Source organism: Cannabis sativa, chromosome 6 (genome assembly GCF_029168945.1).
Source record: "Cannabis sativa cultivar Pink pepper isolate KNU-18-1 chromosome 6, ASM2916894v1, whole genome shotgun sequence".
Taxonomy (NCBI): Eukaryota; Viridiplantae; Streptophyta; class Magnoliopsida; order Rosales; family Cannabaceae; genus Cannabis; species Cannabis sativa.
In genome coordinates, this window is record NC_083606.1 from 33,894,536 (window position 1) to 33,915,123 (window position 20,588).

The 20,588-nt window shown below is 28.1% G+C and overlaps 1 protein-coding gene across 1 annotated transcript; it reads right to left on the reverse strand.

Moving 5' to 3' along the window:
- Nucleotides 1-13,846: 13,846 nt before the first annotated feature.
- Nucleotides 13,847-20,179, reverse strand: LOC115725506 (alpha-humulene synthase). The gene is made up of 7 exons (XM_030655054.2): nt 19,948-20,179; nt 17,204-17,471; nt 15,265-15,640; nt 14,940-15,158; nt 14,672-14,810; nt 14,328-14,576; nt 13,847-14,237 (listed from the first exon to the last, which is right to left on the reverse strand). Exons 1-7 carry the CDS (start codon nt 20,074-20,076, stop codon nt 13,947-13,949), a joined length of 1,671 nt encoding a protein of 556 aa, XP_030510914.1. The 5' UTR covers nt 20,077-20,179; the 3' UTR covers nt 13,847-13,946.
- Nucleotides 20,180-20,588: the final 409 nt, after the last annotated feature.

The window sequence follows — 20,588 nt, forward strand, 5'->3', positions numbered from 1 at the left end:
ACTCTTTGACTACACCACATCAGATTTCAAAACTTGCCTTTGTGCTAGAAAGTCTGCTGATAAGATGGTGATTACTCTGGGGGTGGAATAGTGATTTTGGAGAAGTGTAAAAACCTATCTGAAGTCTCTAGGTCTACTAGAGAGAGAATGAATGTTAAAGTTGCAGGAAAGGTACTTATTCAGTCTCAGGAAAGTTCTATACATTTGTGGCACCGTTCCAACTTGTCTTAACTACTAGTGTTTTTTTCCTGATTAACCAAAAGTAGTTGCCAAAAGTATAGAATCCAGTATCCCAAGAGAGTAAACATATAGAGAGGAATTTCAAATTATCAAGAATTTTGTGATTAAGGAAGAGTAATGGTGGAGAAGAGGTTGTGTTTAATTCAACCTGTCAGATCCTATTACGAGGACTTTACTACTACTACACTTGATATGTATATCAAGGTGTTGAGATTATTTGAAATGCACATTTTGTTTTATATTAGAGCAAGTGTGAGTTTGCTGGGTTTTGTGCCCTAAATAAAACCCATTTCAACATAATCAGATTTACTTATTAATAAAGATAAGAAATAACATTTTATGTTGTATGGGTCACATGATTTATTTCATGATTATATATATAATGTATGAATTCTATTTAAGTCCAGAACATATGAATTTGTTAATGATTATAGTGTTGTCAGCACAGTGGAATATAATCTTAATTATATGTTCGAAATTAAGTTTATTCCCTGATTTGTCAGTTCACTGGATTTAGACTGACATGATAATCAACGATAGGTATTCTTACACCTTGGATAAGTGTCATGTCCTTTCCAGGGCATTATCAAAGTTTACCAGTATCAGATGTATGGAGTATACATTGGAAGGGACCGATATTGCACTTTGATTATATATGTTAAAATTTACCGTAATATCTATTCAATTCAATATCACCCGTTGATCCTAGATCGAATGATCTTAATCCTGATATGATTAGGTTCGATCTCAAGAGTACTATACATGTTCTTTGATTTGTTAGTTAAGCCTACTTTTGGGTCAGGGTGATATGTGCATTTTGGGAACATGATAGTATAATTGAGTGGGAGCGCTAACATAAATATGGAGTCTATAACTTCTATAGGAATTTAGAAGTGAAACGATGATATCCTTCGAGCTTGGCTAAACAGAGATAAATGGTGGAGATCTCATTTCACTTCGCTGAAATATCATTTATACAGAGCTAAGTGTTTTAAGGATAAAATACATTGAAGGTGTAACGGTAATTTAGTGCCTATTTAATTTAGATCATCTATTAGAGGGTCATTGATCAAATTAGTGTTGGGTTTTATGCCCTAAATAAAACTCATTTCATATAATCAGATTTACTTATTAATAAAGATCAGAAATAACATTTTTATGTTGCATGGTTCACATTATTTATTTCACGATTATATGTATATAATGTATGAATTCTTTTTAAGTCCAGAACATATGGGTTGGTTAAAGATTATAGTGTTGTCAGCACAGTGGAATATAATCTTTATTGTATGTTCAAAAGTTGATTCCCTGATTTGTTAGAACACTGGATTTAGACTGACATGGTATAATCAGCGATAGGTATTCTTACACCTTGGAAAAGTGTTATGTCCTTTCCAGGACATTGGCAAAGTTTACCAGTATCGGATGCATGGAGTATGCATTGGAATGGACCGATATTGAACTTTGAATTAGATTTTGAAACTTACCGTAAACATCTATTCAATTCAAAATCATAAGTTGATCCTAGATCACATGATCGAAATCCTAATATGGTTAGGCTCAATTTCAAGAGTGTTACTCGTGTTCTTTGATTTGTTAGTTAAGCCCAGTTTTGTATCAGGGTAATACGTACATTTTGGGAACACGGTAGTACAATTGAGTGGGGGAGCGCTAACATAAATATGGAATCTATAGCTTCTATTTGGCAAATAGAAGTAAAGGATGATTTCCTTCGAGCTTAACCAAACGAAGATAAATGGTGGAGATCTCATTTCACTTAGGTGAAATATCATTTATACAGGGTTAAGTGTTTTAAGGATAAAATACATTGTAGGGTGTTACGGTAATTTAATCCTGTACAGTGTAAATCATCTATATAGAGGATCATTGATCACATTAGGGTTATAACAATGGATAACTGATGACGTGTCTATATCGTGGAACATATAGAGCGTTTCTATATGACTGAGAGTGCAATTCCAAGTTCTAAGTGTGGATTCAATGAGGAATTAATAAGTTAGGGAATTTACTTGGTAAATTCAGTTCGACTTATTGGAAGCTCGGTTATATAGACCCATGGTCCCCATACTAGTTGAGGCCATACTGCTTGTAAGACTCAGTTAATTGATTTTAATTAATCAATTATAATTCTAAAAGTTAGACTATGTCTACTTTATGAATTCTCACAGTTTAAGGATGAAATCGTAAAGAAAAGGGTTTCTAGGTTTAATTATTAATTAAGAGACTTTGTATGTCTAATTAATAATTATTTTAAATGACAATATTATTTAATAATCTATTTTAGTTATTAAATAATTAGTTTTGGCATTTAAATGATTAGAATTGGAAAAATGGCATTTTTGGAGAAATAGAAATAAAATTGAGGAAACTGCAAAATCCAAGTGAGGCCCATATTCCCTCTATGGCCGAAGCACTCCCTTTGTGTTTCCCAATTATTATTTTATTTTTTAATTGCCATGTAATTGCTAATCAAAGCCTAGCTATGATAGGAAAGTGGTGTATCACACTAAATAAGGCAGTTAATCAATTACACAGTAATTAAGGAAACTGTTTTATTTGGAAAGTTGTGCTCTCCCTTTTCTCTATATAAAGGAACCTTGCTCTCTTCTCTTGTATGCATGATAAGCCACGAAATTAAGAGAGAAAAGAGAGAGAATTTTCGAAATCCTTGTGAGATGAGTAGTGCCCACACACATCAAGTGGTATCTCAATCATAGTATGGAAGACTATGGAATTTCTGCATCAAAGAAGGAGAAAAGAAGATCCAGGTTCAGATCTTGGTGATGCTCTGCTACAGAAAGGAATCAAGGGCTAGAGATCCGAACGGAAGGAGTCATATTATTCCGCTGCACCCACTGTAAGGTTTTCTAACTTTATATGTGTTTATTTTCATTGTTTTAGAATTCATATTAGGTTGTTAATCCAACATACTTGTTAGTAAATCTAGATCCTCGTAAAATAATTTCCAACAACTGGCACCAGAGCCATGGTAATGATTTACTTTCATGTAATATGAATTAAAACGATGATTGATATGTTCTGTGTTGATTTGGATGGTTTCATGTTTGTTTATGTGCTTATGTGATGAATGTATGTGTTGTACGAAATTTTTCCATGAAATATATTTTTTCAATTTTTGAAAATATTTTATTTGGATTCCTTGTGAAAAATTAAGCAATTTTGTTTTTTACGGAACTCGATTCCGATAAAAATTGAGAATGTTATGAATTTTGGAAAATCGGGATTTCGGGTATGCAAGGGTGCTCAATCGTGAGCACCAGGCACTCGGATCTGACTCCCATCCGCACGCGTCCCTCGGTCGATCACCCTGCAGCTGACCGAGTTTTCTCGGTCAGGCACCCTGCAGGCGCCGAGCTTCCTCGGCGTGAGCACCCCATCCGCGCGTGTGTGAGGCTGCTGGCAGCCTCCTGGGCTGCTGCATGCAGCCACTTTCCCAAAATTGCGATTTTTGGGATTTTTTTCCCAAAAATCCAATTTTTCCAAGGGATTGTTTCCCAAAATTAATTTTTCCAATTTTAAATATTTCTAAATTGAAATGTTTCCAATTTTAAATATTTTCAATTTGGAATTCTTTCCAATTTTAAATATTTCTATTTTGGATTGTTTCCAATTTTTAAATATTTCCTATTATGGTCAGTTTTAAAAATTTGTTAACTTCTTTAATATTTATTTGTTATTTAATTATAAGATTGGATATTTTGATATTTAAGATATTTTAAATTAAAAGATAGCTTTGTCTTTTTATTTAAAATATTATATTAAAATTATCTTATATGGTAAATTAAATAATTAATAAATTTGAAATTAACATAGATATTTTTATAGATATACTTACCATAATGTTTTCAAATTCAAAAATTTGTTATTTTGTTAAATATTTAATTATTTATAAATTATAAGTATAAAAATGATATTTTTTCTATATATATCATTTTTTCCTTATTAGAAATTTATAAATCATATCTTAAATATTTAAATAACATAGATATTTTGTAGAGATTTGAATATTGCTTAATTTGAGATATTTTGACATATAATTATGGTAATTATTATTTAACCAAATCTATTTTAAAATTGGTTTATTTTATTAAATTATAAGATCTGAAAGTGATATTGGAAATTCTTTCCTTTTAAATCATTGATCTTATTAGATATTTAATTTAATTTGATTCAAATAAACCTAGATATTTTAAAATTAGTTTCCTTTATTTGGTTAGTTTAAGAATAATAATTTAATTATATTAATATCTTGATTCACATCTGTTACATGGACAATGTTTGTTTATTTAATATTGTTTATTCAAAACTTTTTAACAAACCTATTATTTATCTGATCTAAATTGCTATGGTTAACTTGTTGACAGATCATGATCCAATGATCTGATTTTAATCATAGTCCAATTGACGATAGATCTTATAAATAATTTGTAACAGGTAAATTTTGTACTTCTTTCATCTGTGTAAACCTAGTAACATGATAGGGTCCATCCAAATCATTTGACCTGTGTGAGCCTATATGTTTGCTTTTGGGCTTAGATACATATAGGGAGCCCATTTAAGTTTTTACTAAGTAAATGGACTAGGTTGCTAAAATAAATTTTGACATAAGGAAATTTATTTAGGCCCAATTAGATTTGGGCTTATTCAATGAATAACAATTGTTTATTTTAAGGTTAAATTTCTCTCTTTTGGGCCTTATGTGAGAGTTGGGGGCCATAGAAGTGGGTACGACATACTGAACCCAGCTCCCCCTCACATGAACTACCCCAATTGTGAAGGCCCATTTGCCTTATTTAAATAATTGTATTAGGTTAATTATATTAGTCTAACCTAATTAAAATTGAATTAGCAACATAATTAACTTTTAAAATATATAAAATTTATTTTTCATTGTAATATTTTAAAGTTAATTTTAGAAAAACACTTAGTCAATGATATATTCTAGACAGTTATTTCTAGTACTAGTTATTATTTCTAATATTAAATAGGAAAATATCATAGATTGTGAAATTAATTGTTTCCTAATTAATTTTGGTACAATCTAAGTTTAGAATATTTTCCTAGTATTAAACTAGAATTAATAATTAAGTTTCCTCTTTACTTAATTATTTGATTCTTGAATTTAATACATTTAATTAAATTGAATATTTCAATATCTAAGTTGATTTTCATCATGATACTTTAATATTGTTATTTTCATGTTATTTAATTAAAGTTGAAAATTATTTTAAGGTTGGAATTTTATTTCAGAATAACTTAAGTTTGAATAATTTTCAGAATATATTTTATTTTATTTTATTAATCATTTCCCAAAATTTCGAAATTACATTTCTTTAATGTAGAAATTTCGAATTTTATTTGAAAAATAGATTAAAGTTGAAAATTATTTATTTAATTTTGGACCAACTTAAATCAGTGACTTTTTCATTTGATGGTTAATTAAAATAAATGAACTAAAATATATTATAATTAGAAATTGGATTAATTAGTCTATGAAAATCTAGATAGATATTATCTGTTTTGCTTGAAGTATTTTTCTAGTGATATTTAATTAAATAGAAAATTAATATTTAAGTTGATTTTTTAATCATGATACTTAAATATTCGAAATTTTTCTTAGATATTTAATTAAATAGGAAAATTATATTTTTGTTGAAATTAATTTTTATTAATTTTGGGCCAACATAAAATTAGAGTAATTTTCCAGGATTTATTTTATTTTATTTTAAAGCATTTTTGAAAATGCAATATATATTTATAGAAAATTAAATTTGAGTTGTAAATTAATTCAAATTAATTTTGAAACAACTTAAATTGAATAATTTTCTAAATATTTATGGAAATTATTACTAAGATGGAAATAATTCACGTTATTTATCTATCTAAGTATAATTTATAAATATTAAATTAAAATTTATATTTGGAATTTTTCATTCTAAATTGGAAATTTTAATTAAATAAATATATATATTTAAAATAAATGGATTAAAATAAATATTAGAAGAAAATACAACCCTTCATTAAATAATGAGCTTTATTCTTATAAGGATATTCGATCTCCATTGTTGGTTTTACATAGCTATTGTTTTAGTGAGTAATCCTCCCTAATGGAGGAACGTTCATTAGCAAGTTAGCACCGTCTAATCTCGAAAGATAAGTAATCTTGTAAGTTTTTTTTTATATAGTTTATGATCACCCTAATGGTGGCGACTGTATAAGACTTGCAAGAATATGAAACAATGGTGGAAGCTCATAAGATAGAATAGTCTTGACTCTCGCCTAAACGGGACAACGCGGATTCACATCTTGATCGAATAAAAGGTTGCTAGAATGTTTGACATTTTAGATGAGCTGACAACTCTATTCAATGAATGATAGCTTTGACTCTCGCCTAAACGGGACACTGATATCAGTTTGTTAAAAACCTTGGAAATTATTTAGGATTGTATGTTTTAGTATTTTCACTTGTCATTCCTACTTGCTATATGCTTCATAATTTCTGAATTGTGTATGAATTTGTATTGAACCATGTTATTTTCTGTTATTAAATTGTAGTTTAATTTCGAATCTTCATTGTTGGTCTAACTTGATTTGTTTTTCTAATGAGATAAATCCCTAATGGATTTTCACCATTAGACTAACATAATAGTGTTAGATCTCGAAAGATAAATATTGTATATGCAACATCTAGCTGTTCATCAATTGATGACACCTTAGACTAGTGTTTTACAATATGAAACAAGAAGATTATATAAATAAGATTACTTTGACTCTCGCTAATCGGAGCATCGTTGGATTCTTATTTAAAACGAAATTATCCTAATTCCTCTTAGCTTATTCATTTTGAATTAGCTTAAAGACATATCATTGGATGAATGGTCTATAAATCATATAAAGTCTTAATTTCTCTTAAGAAATTAGATGACGCATATGATTATATTCCCGGAATTCTATCCCAAAATGATATAAATCCTCAATCTTAGATATCTCCTACTTGTATAGGAAAATAATAGAGTTAGATTAGTAGTGGTGGTCCAAAAGAGAATTACTAATTATACAGTTAAACTTTCACAAGTGTTTCATAACCATTTTCTATCAATGGATTCAAACTGTATGAGTTTAGTATTCTGTGACCAGAATCCACTTGCACTATTCTAAGAACTCTTTGTTGTAACTAAAAGATACAACCACATATTTTATAAATCTAAGGCATTTGTATCTTGTTCATAGTGGTTTTGACAAGATCATTCTCTGCAAAGAGTTAATATGCCTATATCCACTGAAAGTAATTTCATCTCATTCGCAGATGGATGTACATTCAGGGGTGGATATGAGTTTTCGTTGTATTCTTAAAACGATCACTCTAGATTTTACGTTATGTAAAGGAAATTTGAAATGTTTGAAAAATTTCATGAATTTCTAGCAATGGTGAAGGTAAGTGGTTGAAGATCTTGCGAACTGATAGGGGTGGAGAAAAAGGTAGTACATATGCAGTTCAAAGATCATTAATTTGATTTTTGAATTATATCCAAACTTACCTTCCCAGAAATTCGAGTTGCATATTGATGATTAGTTACTAGTCGTTGCCTAAATCCTTCTATGGAAATAAAATTTCAGAATGATGTAATGGTTGTATAATTAATGTAAATCATTACTAGATTCATGGATGACCTAATCGAAATCTTAAAAAAAGCTAGAACTGCTAACCCTGGTTTGCATGTTTGTTAGCTATTCTAAGTATTAGGGGTGGAGCATCCCATAGTCATTAGATAAGAAAGTGTTTGTTTAAACAAATACCACTTTTTCTAAGAAAATGACTAAGTCTTAAAGTAAAGTAGCAAATAAAGGAGATATTTTTTCTTGATTCCAAAAGTGTTCTATCATCTTATTTTACAAGATGATCTCACTGCCTCTGTTGTCTTAACACAACTGAAAAGGTCTATACCATTTAGTTTTCTTTGACATAGTTCACGGTACCTTGTTGTAGTGGGAGAGTTTCTAGGAACTCACTCTTCTTATGACTTGGAAGACACTAGTGATTAAAATCCATTGTGAGTTTAAACAAGTAATGGATTGTCAAGATAAGAAACTAAGAAGAAAGCCAATAGAACTATGGTTTGATCCATTCACATGGAGTAACCTAAAGTTTTCTATTACAAGGACATGAAAAGGAAATTTTCGTTAATAAGTCTATTCAATGGACTTAACAAAATTTCCTGTTCCTAGTATTGTAGGTTTGAGTTTATCTAAACCTATGGCTTATGGTATACCTGGAAATTACTTACTCTAATGCAAGCAACTTACTTTAGTAAGATGCTGGAGCATTTTCTTTCCAATGGAAATCTATAGAAGCTTCACAACTTCTTAGACATAGATTATATTTATCTAAGGAAAAGTTTCAACTATTCCAGAGAAGATAAAGCCATGAAAGAATTTCTTAAATCAACAGTGAGAGGTCTCAGATATGCTTTTGTATGCCTTAGACCAAACACCTGCTGTTGAGTGGGAGTAATGAGTAGGTATTAGATTAATCCAGGAGAGGAACATTGGAAGACAATCAAGTAAATCTTAAGATTAAGAAGAGGAACTATATGTTAGTCGATAAGGGTGTGTTTGAAACTCTTAGACTACACCACATCAGATTTCGAGACTTGCCTGTGTGCTAGAATGTCTGCTGATGAGATGGTGATTACTTTGGGGGTGGAGTAGCGATTTTGGAGAAGTGTAAAAACCTATATGAAATCTCTTGGTCTACCAGAGAGAGACTGAATGTTAAAAGTTGCAGGAAAGATACTTATTTAGTCTAAGGAAAGTTCTATACATTTGTGGCAGTGTTCCAACTTGCCTTAACTACTAGGGTTACTTCCTGAATAACGAAAGAGTAGTTGCCCAAAAGTATAGAATCCAGTATCCCAAAAGAGTAGACATATAGAGAGGAATTTCACATTATCAAGGATTTTGTGATTAAGGAAGAGTAATAGTGGAGAAGAGGTTGTGTTTAATTCAACCTATCAGATCTTATTACGAGGAGTATACTACTATTACACTTGATTGGTATATCAAAGTGTTAATGATTATTTGAAATGCACTTTTTGTTTTATATTAGTGCAAGTGGGAGTTTGTTGGGTTTTATGCCCTAAATAAAACTCATTTCATATAATCAGATTTACTTATTAATAAAGATCAGAAATAACATTTTTATGTTGCATGGTTCACATGATTTATTTCATGATTATATGTATATAATGTATGAATTCTTTTTAAGTCCAGAACATATGGGTTGGTTAAAGATTATAGTGTTGTCAGCACAGTGGAATATAATCTTTATTGTATGTTCAAAAGTTGATTCCCTGATTTGTCAGAACACTGGATTTAGACTGACATGGTATAATCAGCGATAGGTATTCTTACACCTTGGAAAAGTGTTATGTCCTTTCCAGGACATTGGCAAAGTTTACCAGTATCGGATGCATGGAGTATGCATTGGAATGGACCGATATTGAACTTTGAATTAGATTTTGAAACTTACTGTAAACATCTATTCAATTCAATATCATAAGTTGATCCTAGATCACATGATCGAAATCCTAATATGGTTAGGCTCAATTTCAAGAGTGTTACTCGTGTTCTTTGATTTGTTAGTTAAGCCCAGTTTTGTATCAGGGTAATACGTACATTTTGGGAACACGGTAGTACAATTGAGTGGGGGAGCGCTAACATAAATATGGAATCTATAGCTTCTATTTGGCAAATAGAAGTAAATGATGATTTCCTTCGAGCTTAACCAAACGAAGATAAATGGTGGAGATCTCATTTCACTTAGGTGAAATATCATTTATACAGGGTTAAGTGTTTTAAGGATAAAATACATTGTAGGGTGTTACGGTAATTTAATCCTGTACAGTGTAAATCATCTATATAGAGGATCATTGATCACATTAGGGTTATAACAATGGATAACTGATGACGTGTCTATATCGTGGAACATATAGAGCGTTTCTATATGACTGAGAGTACAATTCCAAGTTCTAAGTGTGGATTCAATGAGGAATTAATAAGTTAGGGAATTTACTTGGTAAATTCGGTTCGACTTATTGGAAGCTCGGTTATATAGACCCATGGTCCCTATACTAGTTGAGGCCATACTGCTTGTAAGACTCAGTTAATTGATTTTAATTAATCAATTATAATTCTAAAAGTTAGACTATGTCTACTCTATGAATTCTCACAGTTTAAGGATGAAATCGTAAAGAAAAGGGTTTCTAGGTTTAATTATTAATTAAGAGACTTTGTATGTCTAATTAATAATTATTTTAAATGACAATATTATTTAATAATCTATTTTAGTTATTAAATAATTAGTTTTGGCATTTAAATGATTAGAATTGGAAAAATGGCATTTTTGGAGAAATAGAAATAAAATTGAGGAAACTGCAAAATCCAAGTGAGGCCCATATTCCCTCTATGGCCGAAGCACTCCCTTTGTGTTTCCCAATTATTATTTTATTTTTTAATTGCCATGTAATTGCTAATCAAAGCCTAGCTATGATAGGAAAGTGGTGTATCACACTAAATAAGGCAGTTAATCAATTACACAGTAATTAAGGAAACTGTTTTATTTGGAAAGTTGTGCTCTCCCTTTTCTCTATATAAAGGAACCTTGCTCTCTTCTCTTGTATGCATGATAAGCCACGAAATTAAGAGAGAAAAGAGAGAGAATTTTCGAAATCCTTGTGAGATGAGTAGTGCCCACACACATCAAGTGGTATCTCAATCATAGTATGGAAGACTATGGAATTTCTGCATCAAAGAAGGAGAAAAGAAGATCCAGGTTCAGATCTTGGTGATGCTCTGCTACAGAAAGGAATCAAGGGCTAGAGATCTGAACGGAAGGAGTCATATTATTCCGCTGCACCCACTGTAAGGTTTTCTAACTTTATATGTGTTTATTTTCATTGTTTTAGAATTCATATTAGGTTGTTAATCCAACATACTTGTTAGTAAATCTAGATCCTCGTAAAATAATTTCCAACAATTAGGATTATAACAATGGATAACTAATGATGTATCTATATCGTGGAACATATAGAGCGTTCTATATGACTGAGAGTGCAATTTCCAGTTCTAACTGTGGATTCAATAAGGAATTAATAAGTTAGGGAATTTACTTGGTAGATTCGGTTCGACTTATTGGAAGCTCGGTTATATAGGCCCATGGTCCCCATACTAGTTGAGACCATACTGCTTGTAAGACTTAGTTAATTGATTTTGATTATTCAATTATAATTCTAAAGTTAGATTATGTCTAGTTTATGAATTTTCACTAAAAAAGGGTGAAATTGTAAAGAAAAGAGATTCTAGGTTTATTTATTAATTAACAGACTTTATATGTCTAAATAATAAATATATTAAATGACAATATTATTTAATAATTAATTTTTAGTTATTAAATAATTAGATTTGGCATTTAATGGTTAAATTGGAAAATTTGCATTTTTGAGAAAATGGCATTGAAAAATGACAAAATAGAAAATTGCAAAGTGAGGCCCATTATCCATAATATGGGCAGCCACTTTGTATAAGGTTTACCATTTATATTTTTCATTATTTTAATGCCATAAAATTCTAACCTAAACCTAGATGGCATTCTATAAATAGAAAGTAATGGCTTCAGGAAACTATGCACAAGCATCTCATTCCTTTCAGAGAAAACTTTCTAGCCACCACTTCCCTTCTCTTTTCCTCTTCAATTTCGAACACTAGTGATAGATTAGTGCCCACACACATCAAGTGATATCTCAATCATAGTGTGGAATATTGTGTAGAATCCAATCAAGAAGGAGAATCAACATCAAGGAAGGAGAGAAAGAGATCCAGGTTCAGATCTTGATTATGTTCTGCTACAGAAAGGAATCAAGGGCTAGAGATCTGGACGGAAGGAGTCATTATATTCTGCTGCACCCAATGTAAGGTTTTCTTAAAGTCTTATGTGTTTATTTCATTGTTTTAGAATTTATATTAGGATGTTAATGAAACATACATGGTAGTAAATCTAGATCCTGGTAAAATATTTCCAACAAGAACATGTATAATACTCTTGAGATCGAACCTAATCATGTCAGGTTTAAGATCATTTGGTCTAGGATCAACTAGGTGATATTGGATTGAATAGATATTACGGTAAATTTATCATATCTAATCAAAGTTCAATATGGGTCCCTTCCAATGTATACTCTATACATTCGATACTAGCAAACTTTGCCAATGCCTTGGAAAGGACATAACACTTATCCAAGGTGTAAGCATACCTATCGCTGATTATCATGCCAGTCTAAATCCAGTGAACTAAAAAATTAGGGAATCAAACTTTCAAACATATAAACATGATTATATTCCACTGTGCTGACAACACTATAATCACGAACAAATACATATGCTCTGGACTTCATAGAATTTATACATTAAATATAATCATGAAATAAATCATGTGTACCATGCAACATAAAATATGATTTCTGATCTTTATTAACTATTAAATCTGATTATATTGAAATGAGTTTTATTTAGAGCACAAAACCTAACACTACTATCAATTGTGATGTCTCTTTTATTTCTATTCTCTCTTATTATCCCTGCTATTTTCAATTAGACAATATAGAGTTGGCCACTTTACAACATCAAGAAGAACAACAACAATTAGAAAAAAAATTAAGTACTCTACCATGTTTCCAGTAGAATGAGTTATACTATTTTATTTTTAAATTTTTTTTGTATAAAGGTTTACGTCTAGCTTTGCTGTTTAGCAAAGCTAGACATGAAAAGCAATGATTTTTCAATGTATATGTATATAGAATATTAATTATGCCCTTTTATATTTCTTTCTTGTTAAACATGATCCCCACAACCATTTTATGACTTGTTCAAACTATGCTAGACATGAAAAAGGGTCATCAAATGGGTGTTTTGTAGTAGTGGGTATTGAGCCATGTTTGAGCCTATTGTGTTTTCTTGAGTGAAGTTCTCTGAAAATGTTTTTATATAAGGGATTTTGGTGGCAATATTGTCGGTATAATTTGTGACACTTAACCCCACAAATAATATTTTTGACGGTAAAACCTTCAAAACCTAGCTCACATCTCCTATGTTGTTTACTATTCTGTTAGTTTTCTTCTGTTAAATACCAAAGTAGACTACTTATGTGCACACAACTGTACACGTGTAATATTCTTATTAGTCCTCATAATATAATCATTTAAAATTTAAAATTAAAAAATAATTATTTTCTTAAATAAAAATAATATTATGTGGACCACTAAAAATATATGTCATGAGAATATCAGGTACATTGTGACATGTCCCTTATGACACTTAACAAGAGTCTTTTGGACGAAAGAGCAAATAGTATAATAAAAGTGAAGTTTGTAGGGGTTTACCCCAATCAGTTTCTAAGATTAATTGTCAAAAATCTTATAGTTCAAATAATTTTGGGGCCAATATATGATGCACTAATTAAGATATACATCCCACAACACACACAACAATCTAATATTAATAAGATCAAATATAAAAGAACTTGATATGAGAGCTTTATTAATGTAACTTATAACATAACTATTTGTAAATTTAGCTATAAGAGTATAATTTTATAAATATTAGGAAATTTATCACGGGATTTGATCTATAAGTAACGCAACAACACTATTTTTTGTCTCTTTTCCAATATGCGTATAGCCATCACCATCTTTGTAGAGAAGATCCATTACTCTCGAAAAATTGAGAACAAGAGATAAAACTGGATAAGGCACATTAGAAGGCCTGAGGAATGCTTTGTTTATTTCTTTCCATGAATTAATCACTTGCTTTCTTAGCTCATCACATGCCTCTTGTTCTGACACCCCATATTGCCTCATGTAACTCTCAACGGTAGACGGTGAATGATCTCTTTGTTGCTCAAACTGTGCAACCAAATTAAACATGATATGCTTGACTATATAAATTATTATATGTATATTATTAATTAATGATTGGGTTATACGTGATTTTACCTTATGAGAGACTATGTCATCCATGAACCTACAAAGGATATTGCAATCTCTCATTATCTTGGGGTCTTTTGAGAGCCACTCAAAATCTTGCTTTGTTACACAATCTTTCATGCCAATTAAAGAGGTCACTATCATCATGGTGTATCCACAAGAAATCAAAGAAACCTTCAAATGCTCATCGAAGCTAGGGAAATATCCTTCGTGCAACCATCGAGCTTCACTGAAATATGCTCCAAGTAATCTTTTCATCTGCTAATTAAGATTATACATTAAATTATTGATAAAAGATGTAGTAGAATATTTATGAAATATAAAGAATTGTGTGACTGTGTGTGTGTATGTACCGCTTCTCTTGCGTAGTAAACTTTGTAACTTTCCTCCTTTCCAAGCTCACTCTCAAATTCTTCATAACAATTTAAAAGAACCTTATAAAATGTCTGTAAACATTCTGGACGAAGTTGATCCGCACAATTTAAGTCCCACCTAAAAAAAATTACATAAAAAATCAATTGTCGTAATTAAAAATTAGAGAAGTAATTATATCATTAATAATAATTGGAATATATGTATACATCAATATAAAAGCCAATATATATAGTGATTGAATCAGACCTATTAATTGATTCAGTAAGGAGCTCAAGCTCTTCAAATGTACCATATGCATCATAAATATCATCTGCAACTGAGGCCAATGCAATAACTTTTGTTGAAATAATTCTTGCCAGTGACAATTCAGGTTCATGAAAAACTCCTAATAGCCAAAGGTATAGCTCCACAATCCTATCTCTTGCAAAAGGTAGTTTGTGTACAAAGTCTATTTCTTTCCACCACCTATTATTATACAAGAAAAATATAGGGCTTGGTCAACAACGACTAGATCATATATATTTGTATATAAATGGCACTCTTATATTATATATAAATATAATAAACATACCTGGAAATTTGACTAAGCTCTTTTCTATGCAAACATTGTAATAGATTGAAATCCAACTTTGCAAGTTCTAGCAATGTTTTGTTATGAGAAATCTTGTTTTCGTAAGATGAAATGTAATGCCTGGCGTGGAGCCTCTCTAGGCTCTTTCTTATAGGTCTCTGCAAGGCTAGTAATACTTCATTTGATAATGGATGTGTTTTTTCATTTTTCACAAACTGATGAAGGTGAGTGGTGGTGAAAGCAAGTGCTTCATTTAATATATTCTCGCCAATATAGCTTAAATGTGAGGCCTCATATAAGCTCAGCAAACCAAGAATGTCAGTTATCAAGCACTCCTTAAAATTCCCTTGCTCATCTTTAAATATTTTAAATATATCTGCGTAATTAAGATATAAAATGCATACTTTAAAAAAAAATGACATAAAGAATTCTATTATTTCTTAATATTGATTCCTCAATCAAATACTAAAATATATATACCATACATATATATATATATATATTTATGTGATCCGAATGCATATTACATCTATTGTATAGAACAAAATGAAAATGGGAGATGAGTAATTCTTTTTATCACTACTGAAAAGTAGTTAGATACTTTCCCAATTTTTAGGATTAGGCAAATAGGATATATCATATAGCAGTCTATATATTAAAAGTAAAAGAGTTTACTTTTTCTTTTCCGAAATAATTTAGTATTTAGTTGACTTATTTGATTCAAATATCTCCAACCTATAACTCACATTTATGTTTGTTTCTAACCTAACCCCTTAAAAAATTAGTATTTTTAGGATTGCTAAAGTTTTCATGGCTAGTTAACTTCTAACAATTGCTAAAGGACATCATTAGTGCTTAGCACTCTCTTTGATGTCATACCGTTATTGATGTAATTAAGTGTCGCGTGTCATATAATTTAAGAAAATAACTTTTAGAAAATATCGCTAACTAACCGTGAAGCACCACCTTATAAAAGGTGCTAGGCACCACTGGTGCCCAATAACAATACTCTTTGTTTAAATATTCTAATAAACTTAATATATTTACAAATATAAAATACATTAAATTACAATAAACTATAATTTTTGTAATCAATATTTTTGACCATAAGTTTTTGGTAATTAGATAATAGGCTTAATGATATTTCATTAAGGTAATATTTTTGTAATGATAATTGAGAAATATAAAGGGATGACTATTTAGTTACACTCAAAATGTAAAAGTTACATTTTTTATAATATTCTAGGTTCCCATTTTATTATATCATTATTAAAAACATATTCTATTTTTAGAATAAAACTTAAAAAAATTATTTTTTAATTCAAAATATTTATCAAAAATAAATTAACAATTATCATTTAATTTTATTTGAAAATAAAAATCAATATTAATTATTATTTATAAGTAAACAAAATATATTACTAAATTAAATGACATTAAGTTACAAGTAATTTCTAAATTATTTTTAGTTAATTTCAAAATTAATGTAAACATTCAATATGATAGCTAAAAAATAAGGGAATATACTCATTTAGTACCTTGTGTTTTTATGAAAAATATATTTGGTACCCTATGTTTTCAATAATAATTAATTGGTACCTCATATTTTTAAATTGTACATATTTGGTACCTTAAAATAAAATTTAATCAATACAATTTTATTAATTTAACCAAACCATTCTCTGTTATATGTAATCAAATAAATAAATTAGAATTTAGAATTCATAAAATTTTAGACGATTGATAGTATTGATTAAATTTTATCAAAAAAATTTGAATTTAGGGTACCAAATAAGTATAATTTTAAAATACAGGGTACCAAATAAGTATTATTAAAAATACAAGGTACCAAACTTGTATTTAGATAAAACACAGGGTACCAAATGTGTAGACACCAAAAAAATAATGATTATATAAAAATATTGTGCGTTAAACTTACTAGATGAAACCATAAATCCATGTTGGCGCAATAGTCTAAAGCGGGTAGAAGTGTCATGTAAATCTTCATCTTTGTGGTTTTGATGAATAGTGTTATCGTAAATGTGTTGTAGCGCTTTTTCTATTTCATTTTCAAAATGATACGACAATCCCAAACGTTGAACATCATCCACTATCTTCAACACATATGAAACATTATCATAACATTCTAAAAATACCTCTCTCCTTACCACTTCCTTTAATTCGTCAACTCGCTGCTTTTTATAGCTCTACATTTACAAATACAATTAATCAATATTAATCATCTAATTATTAATGGTTATGATAAAAAAAAAATTACAATATTATTTCATGGTTTTTTTATTAGTGTACAACAATAAAAAATTATTATATTACAAAAAATGTTCAAAAAAAATTAAATTATAAAACCTATACAAAAAATATATATATATATATTTACAAAAACATAATATTCAGATCATTTTGTAAATATATATATATTTACAAAAACATAATAATTAAATATAATAATAATTACATAACTTACTTTAATTTTTTTATATTTGTTTATTTATTTAGTACTCATAATAGTGTATTAATATAATATAATATATATTTATATATACCAAACATATCACTTTGTTGAAAATATTAATATTCAAGAAGGAAAAAGTATATTGTAATTTAAATAAATAAATAAAATTATTTAAAAATGTTATATTAACAAAAAAAAAATATTGATTATTAATGTTTAAATTATTAGACAATTTAGGTCTATAATATAAGTTTTGATGTATTTTGTTTATTATAGCAATACTTATAATGCTTAAAAGTGAAGATTTTTATTTAAGTTAAAAGAAAACAATGTATTATCTTTATTATAACTATCTATTATATTTTTTAAATTAAAGTTAATATATATAAATGTTAATTATTTATTATAATATGGTTATAAATAAATTACATTTATTTAAATTACATACAAAATTAAAATAATAAAAATATATTTATTTAAAATTTAGAATATTACAATAAATATATGTTTATTATGTGTAATATTTATTATTTATTATAATCACTGATATATGTTTATTTATATTAAATAATAAGTGCAAAAAATGAATAAATATGTATAATTAAAATATATGTGTTTATTTAAAATGAACACAAATAAAAAGCATACTTATAACTAGATATATACATGTTTTATATTGATTGTGAATCTGTGTTTTTTATTATAATTTCAAATTAAGTTAATGAAAATAAATTAAAAGTTCATATACATGGTTTTTTTTTTTTTTTAAAAAAAAAGTTATAAATATTTCATTAATGTATGTATTTAATGTTTATAATTCCTAATGTATTATGTGTAAAAATTAATATTTTTATTTATATAAAAATAAAATATATATATATATATATATATATTATGTTTACTAAAAGTTAATATATAATTTTAAAAATATAAAAAAAAAAAAGCTTACATATTTATTATATATAAATGTCTATCATTTTATAATAATATGATTACAAATAAAATAGATTATTTAAAAATAAAAAAAAAACACAAAAACAACAAAAACAACAAAAAAATTACAAAATTATAGTTGTACAAAATGTTAAATATTTTTACGGTTTGAAAATTTTATTTACATAAAATATGGTCTTTCGATGTATTTTAAATACTTTTATTATTTTGTTGTTAATTTTTTATTATTTGTATATTATTTTTTATGTTGTTTCATTGCTATTTTGTTATTGTTTGGATGTTATTTTTTTGTTACTTTCATGTGATTTTGTTGTGTCTTTGTAAAAACTGTAAAAATTTAAAAAAACTTTGAACGTAAAAGTGTAAAATTTTATTTAAACTAAATACAAAATAAAACTAATAAATAAATATATATATATGAAATATAAATTTAAAAAATAATACATATATGTATATTTTTTATTTTATATAAAAATATTATTTATTAAAATATGATTATATACTTTAATGACTATAAATTCAAACTAATAATGATACAAATTTAAAAGAGAAATAAAATATTAGAATAATATTTATTAGAATTTTAGATGAGGTGAATGGGGTTTATTTTAAAATTAATTGACAATGGGAGGAGTAACTCATTCTTCTTATATATTCTATTATATTTCCACATATTAGCGATGTTAACAATATTTAATAAATATCTTTTATATAAGACGTAATAAATATATGAAAAACTTGATAAACATAGCATATAAATTTAAAAAAAAATAGTAAATGGGATAATTTCCCTTATTTTTGTATGTTTTTTTATGTATAAATATATATATATATATAGGGATATGATTTTGTCCCGTGATGTACTTTCACGGAATGTATTCCGTGGTACATTAGATGGGTCTCAGGGTACATTAAATGAGTGTCAGGGTATGTTTCTATTTTTTAACCCTAATTACCCCTAGATCAATCTCAGCCGTGAGATCAAATAACACCCTCATCTAACGGCTGACGTACATCACGGATTACAATCCGTGAAAGTACAATAACGGGACAAAATCACATCTATATATATATATCTAAGTTTGACATTTCAACATATTTATATGGAAAACAAAACACTTTTTTTATTAAGAAAACACAACTTCTTATGATAAAATAAAATATCATAATATATTTTAAATATGCAATATAATTAATAATGGTATTACTAATTGAAATTTTCAAATAAATAACTGATCACAAAGAAATGATCTTACAAAGTCTTGGTCTGAAATACTATATTGGAGAAATCTCTCCCCCCAAATAGAAGGTTGATAAGTTGTTGTTGGACGAACAATTTTTGATACTTTGTCATTTTGTGATGAGGCTAAAACTTGATATGACATGGCTAATATATGACAACAGAGCTTATTTAGTTTAGGGCGTATGTATAATTCTGTATCACACACAATAAAATTATATTATATATATAGTATAAATGAATTAGCACGAGCATGTATTAACTTGGATGGAATCAACATTAGGACATTAGTAGTTATTGGTTAATTGTAGTGCGTACTTTCCCTACAAATCTAGCTCACACATATTGTTTGAACAATTAATATTGCTTGAGTATCACGTTTCATTAATGTAATTAATCTGCCAAACAAAATTTAACGTTTGTGTACTTTGTTTTAAAGCAGTTGCGAACCTGTTTTTCAAAAAGAGTATTGTTATTTGTATTTTAAGATGTCTAATATTATATTAATGTGGCATTTTATAATTGATTAGCAATTTTTTATATCATTTATTAAATTAAAATATGTGAGATCTAATATTAAAATGTAGAAATGATATATATGTCACATCTTATAATATTTGGTACCTTAAAGTACCTAGCTTTTAGCATTTTTCTTTT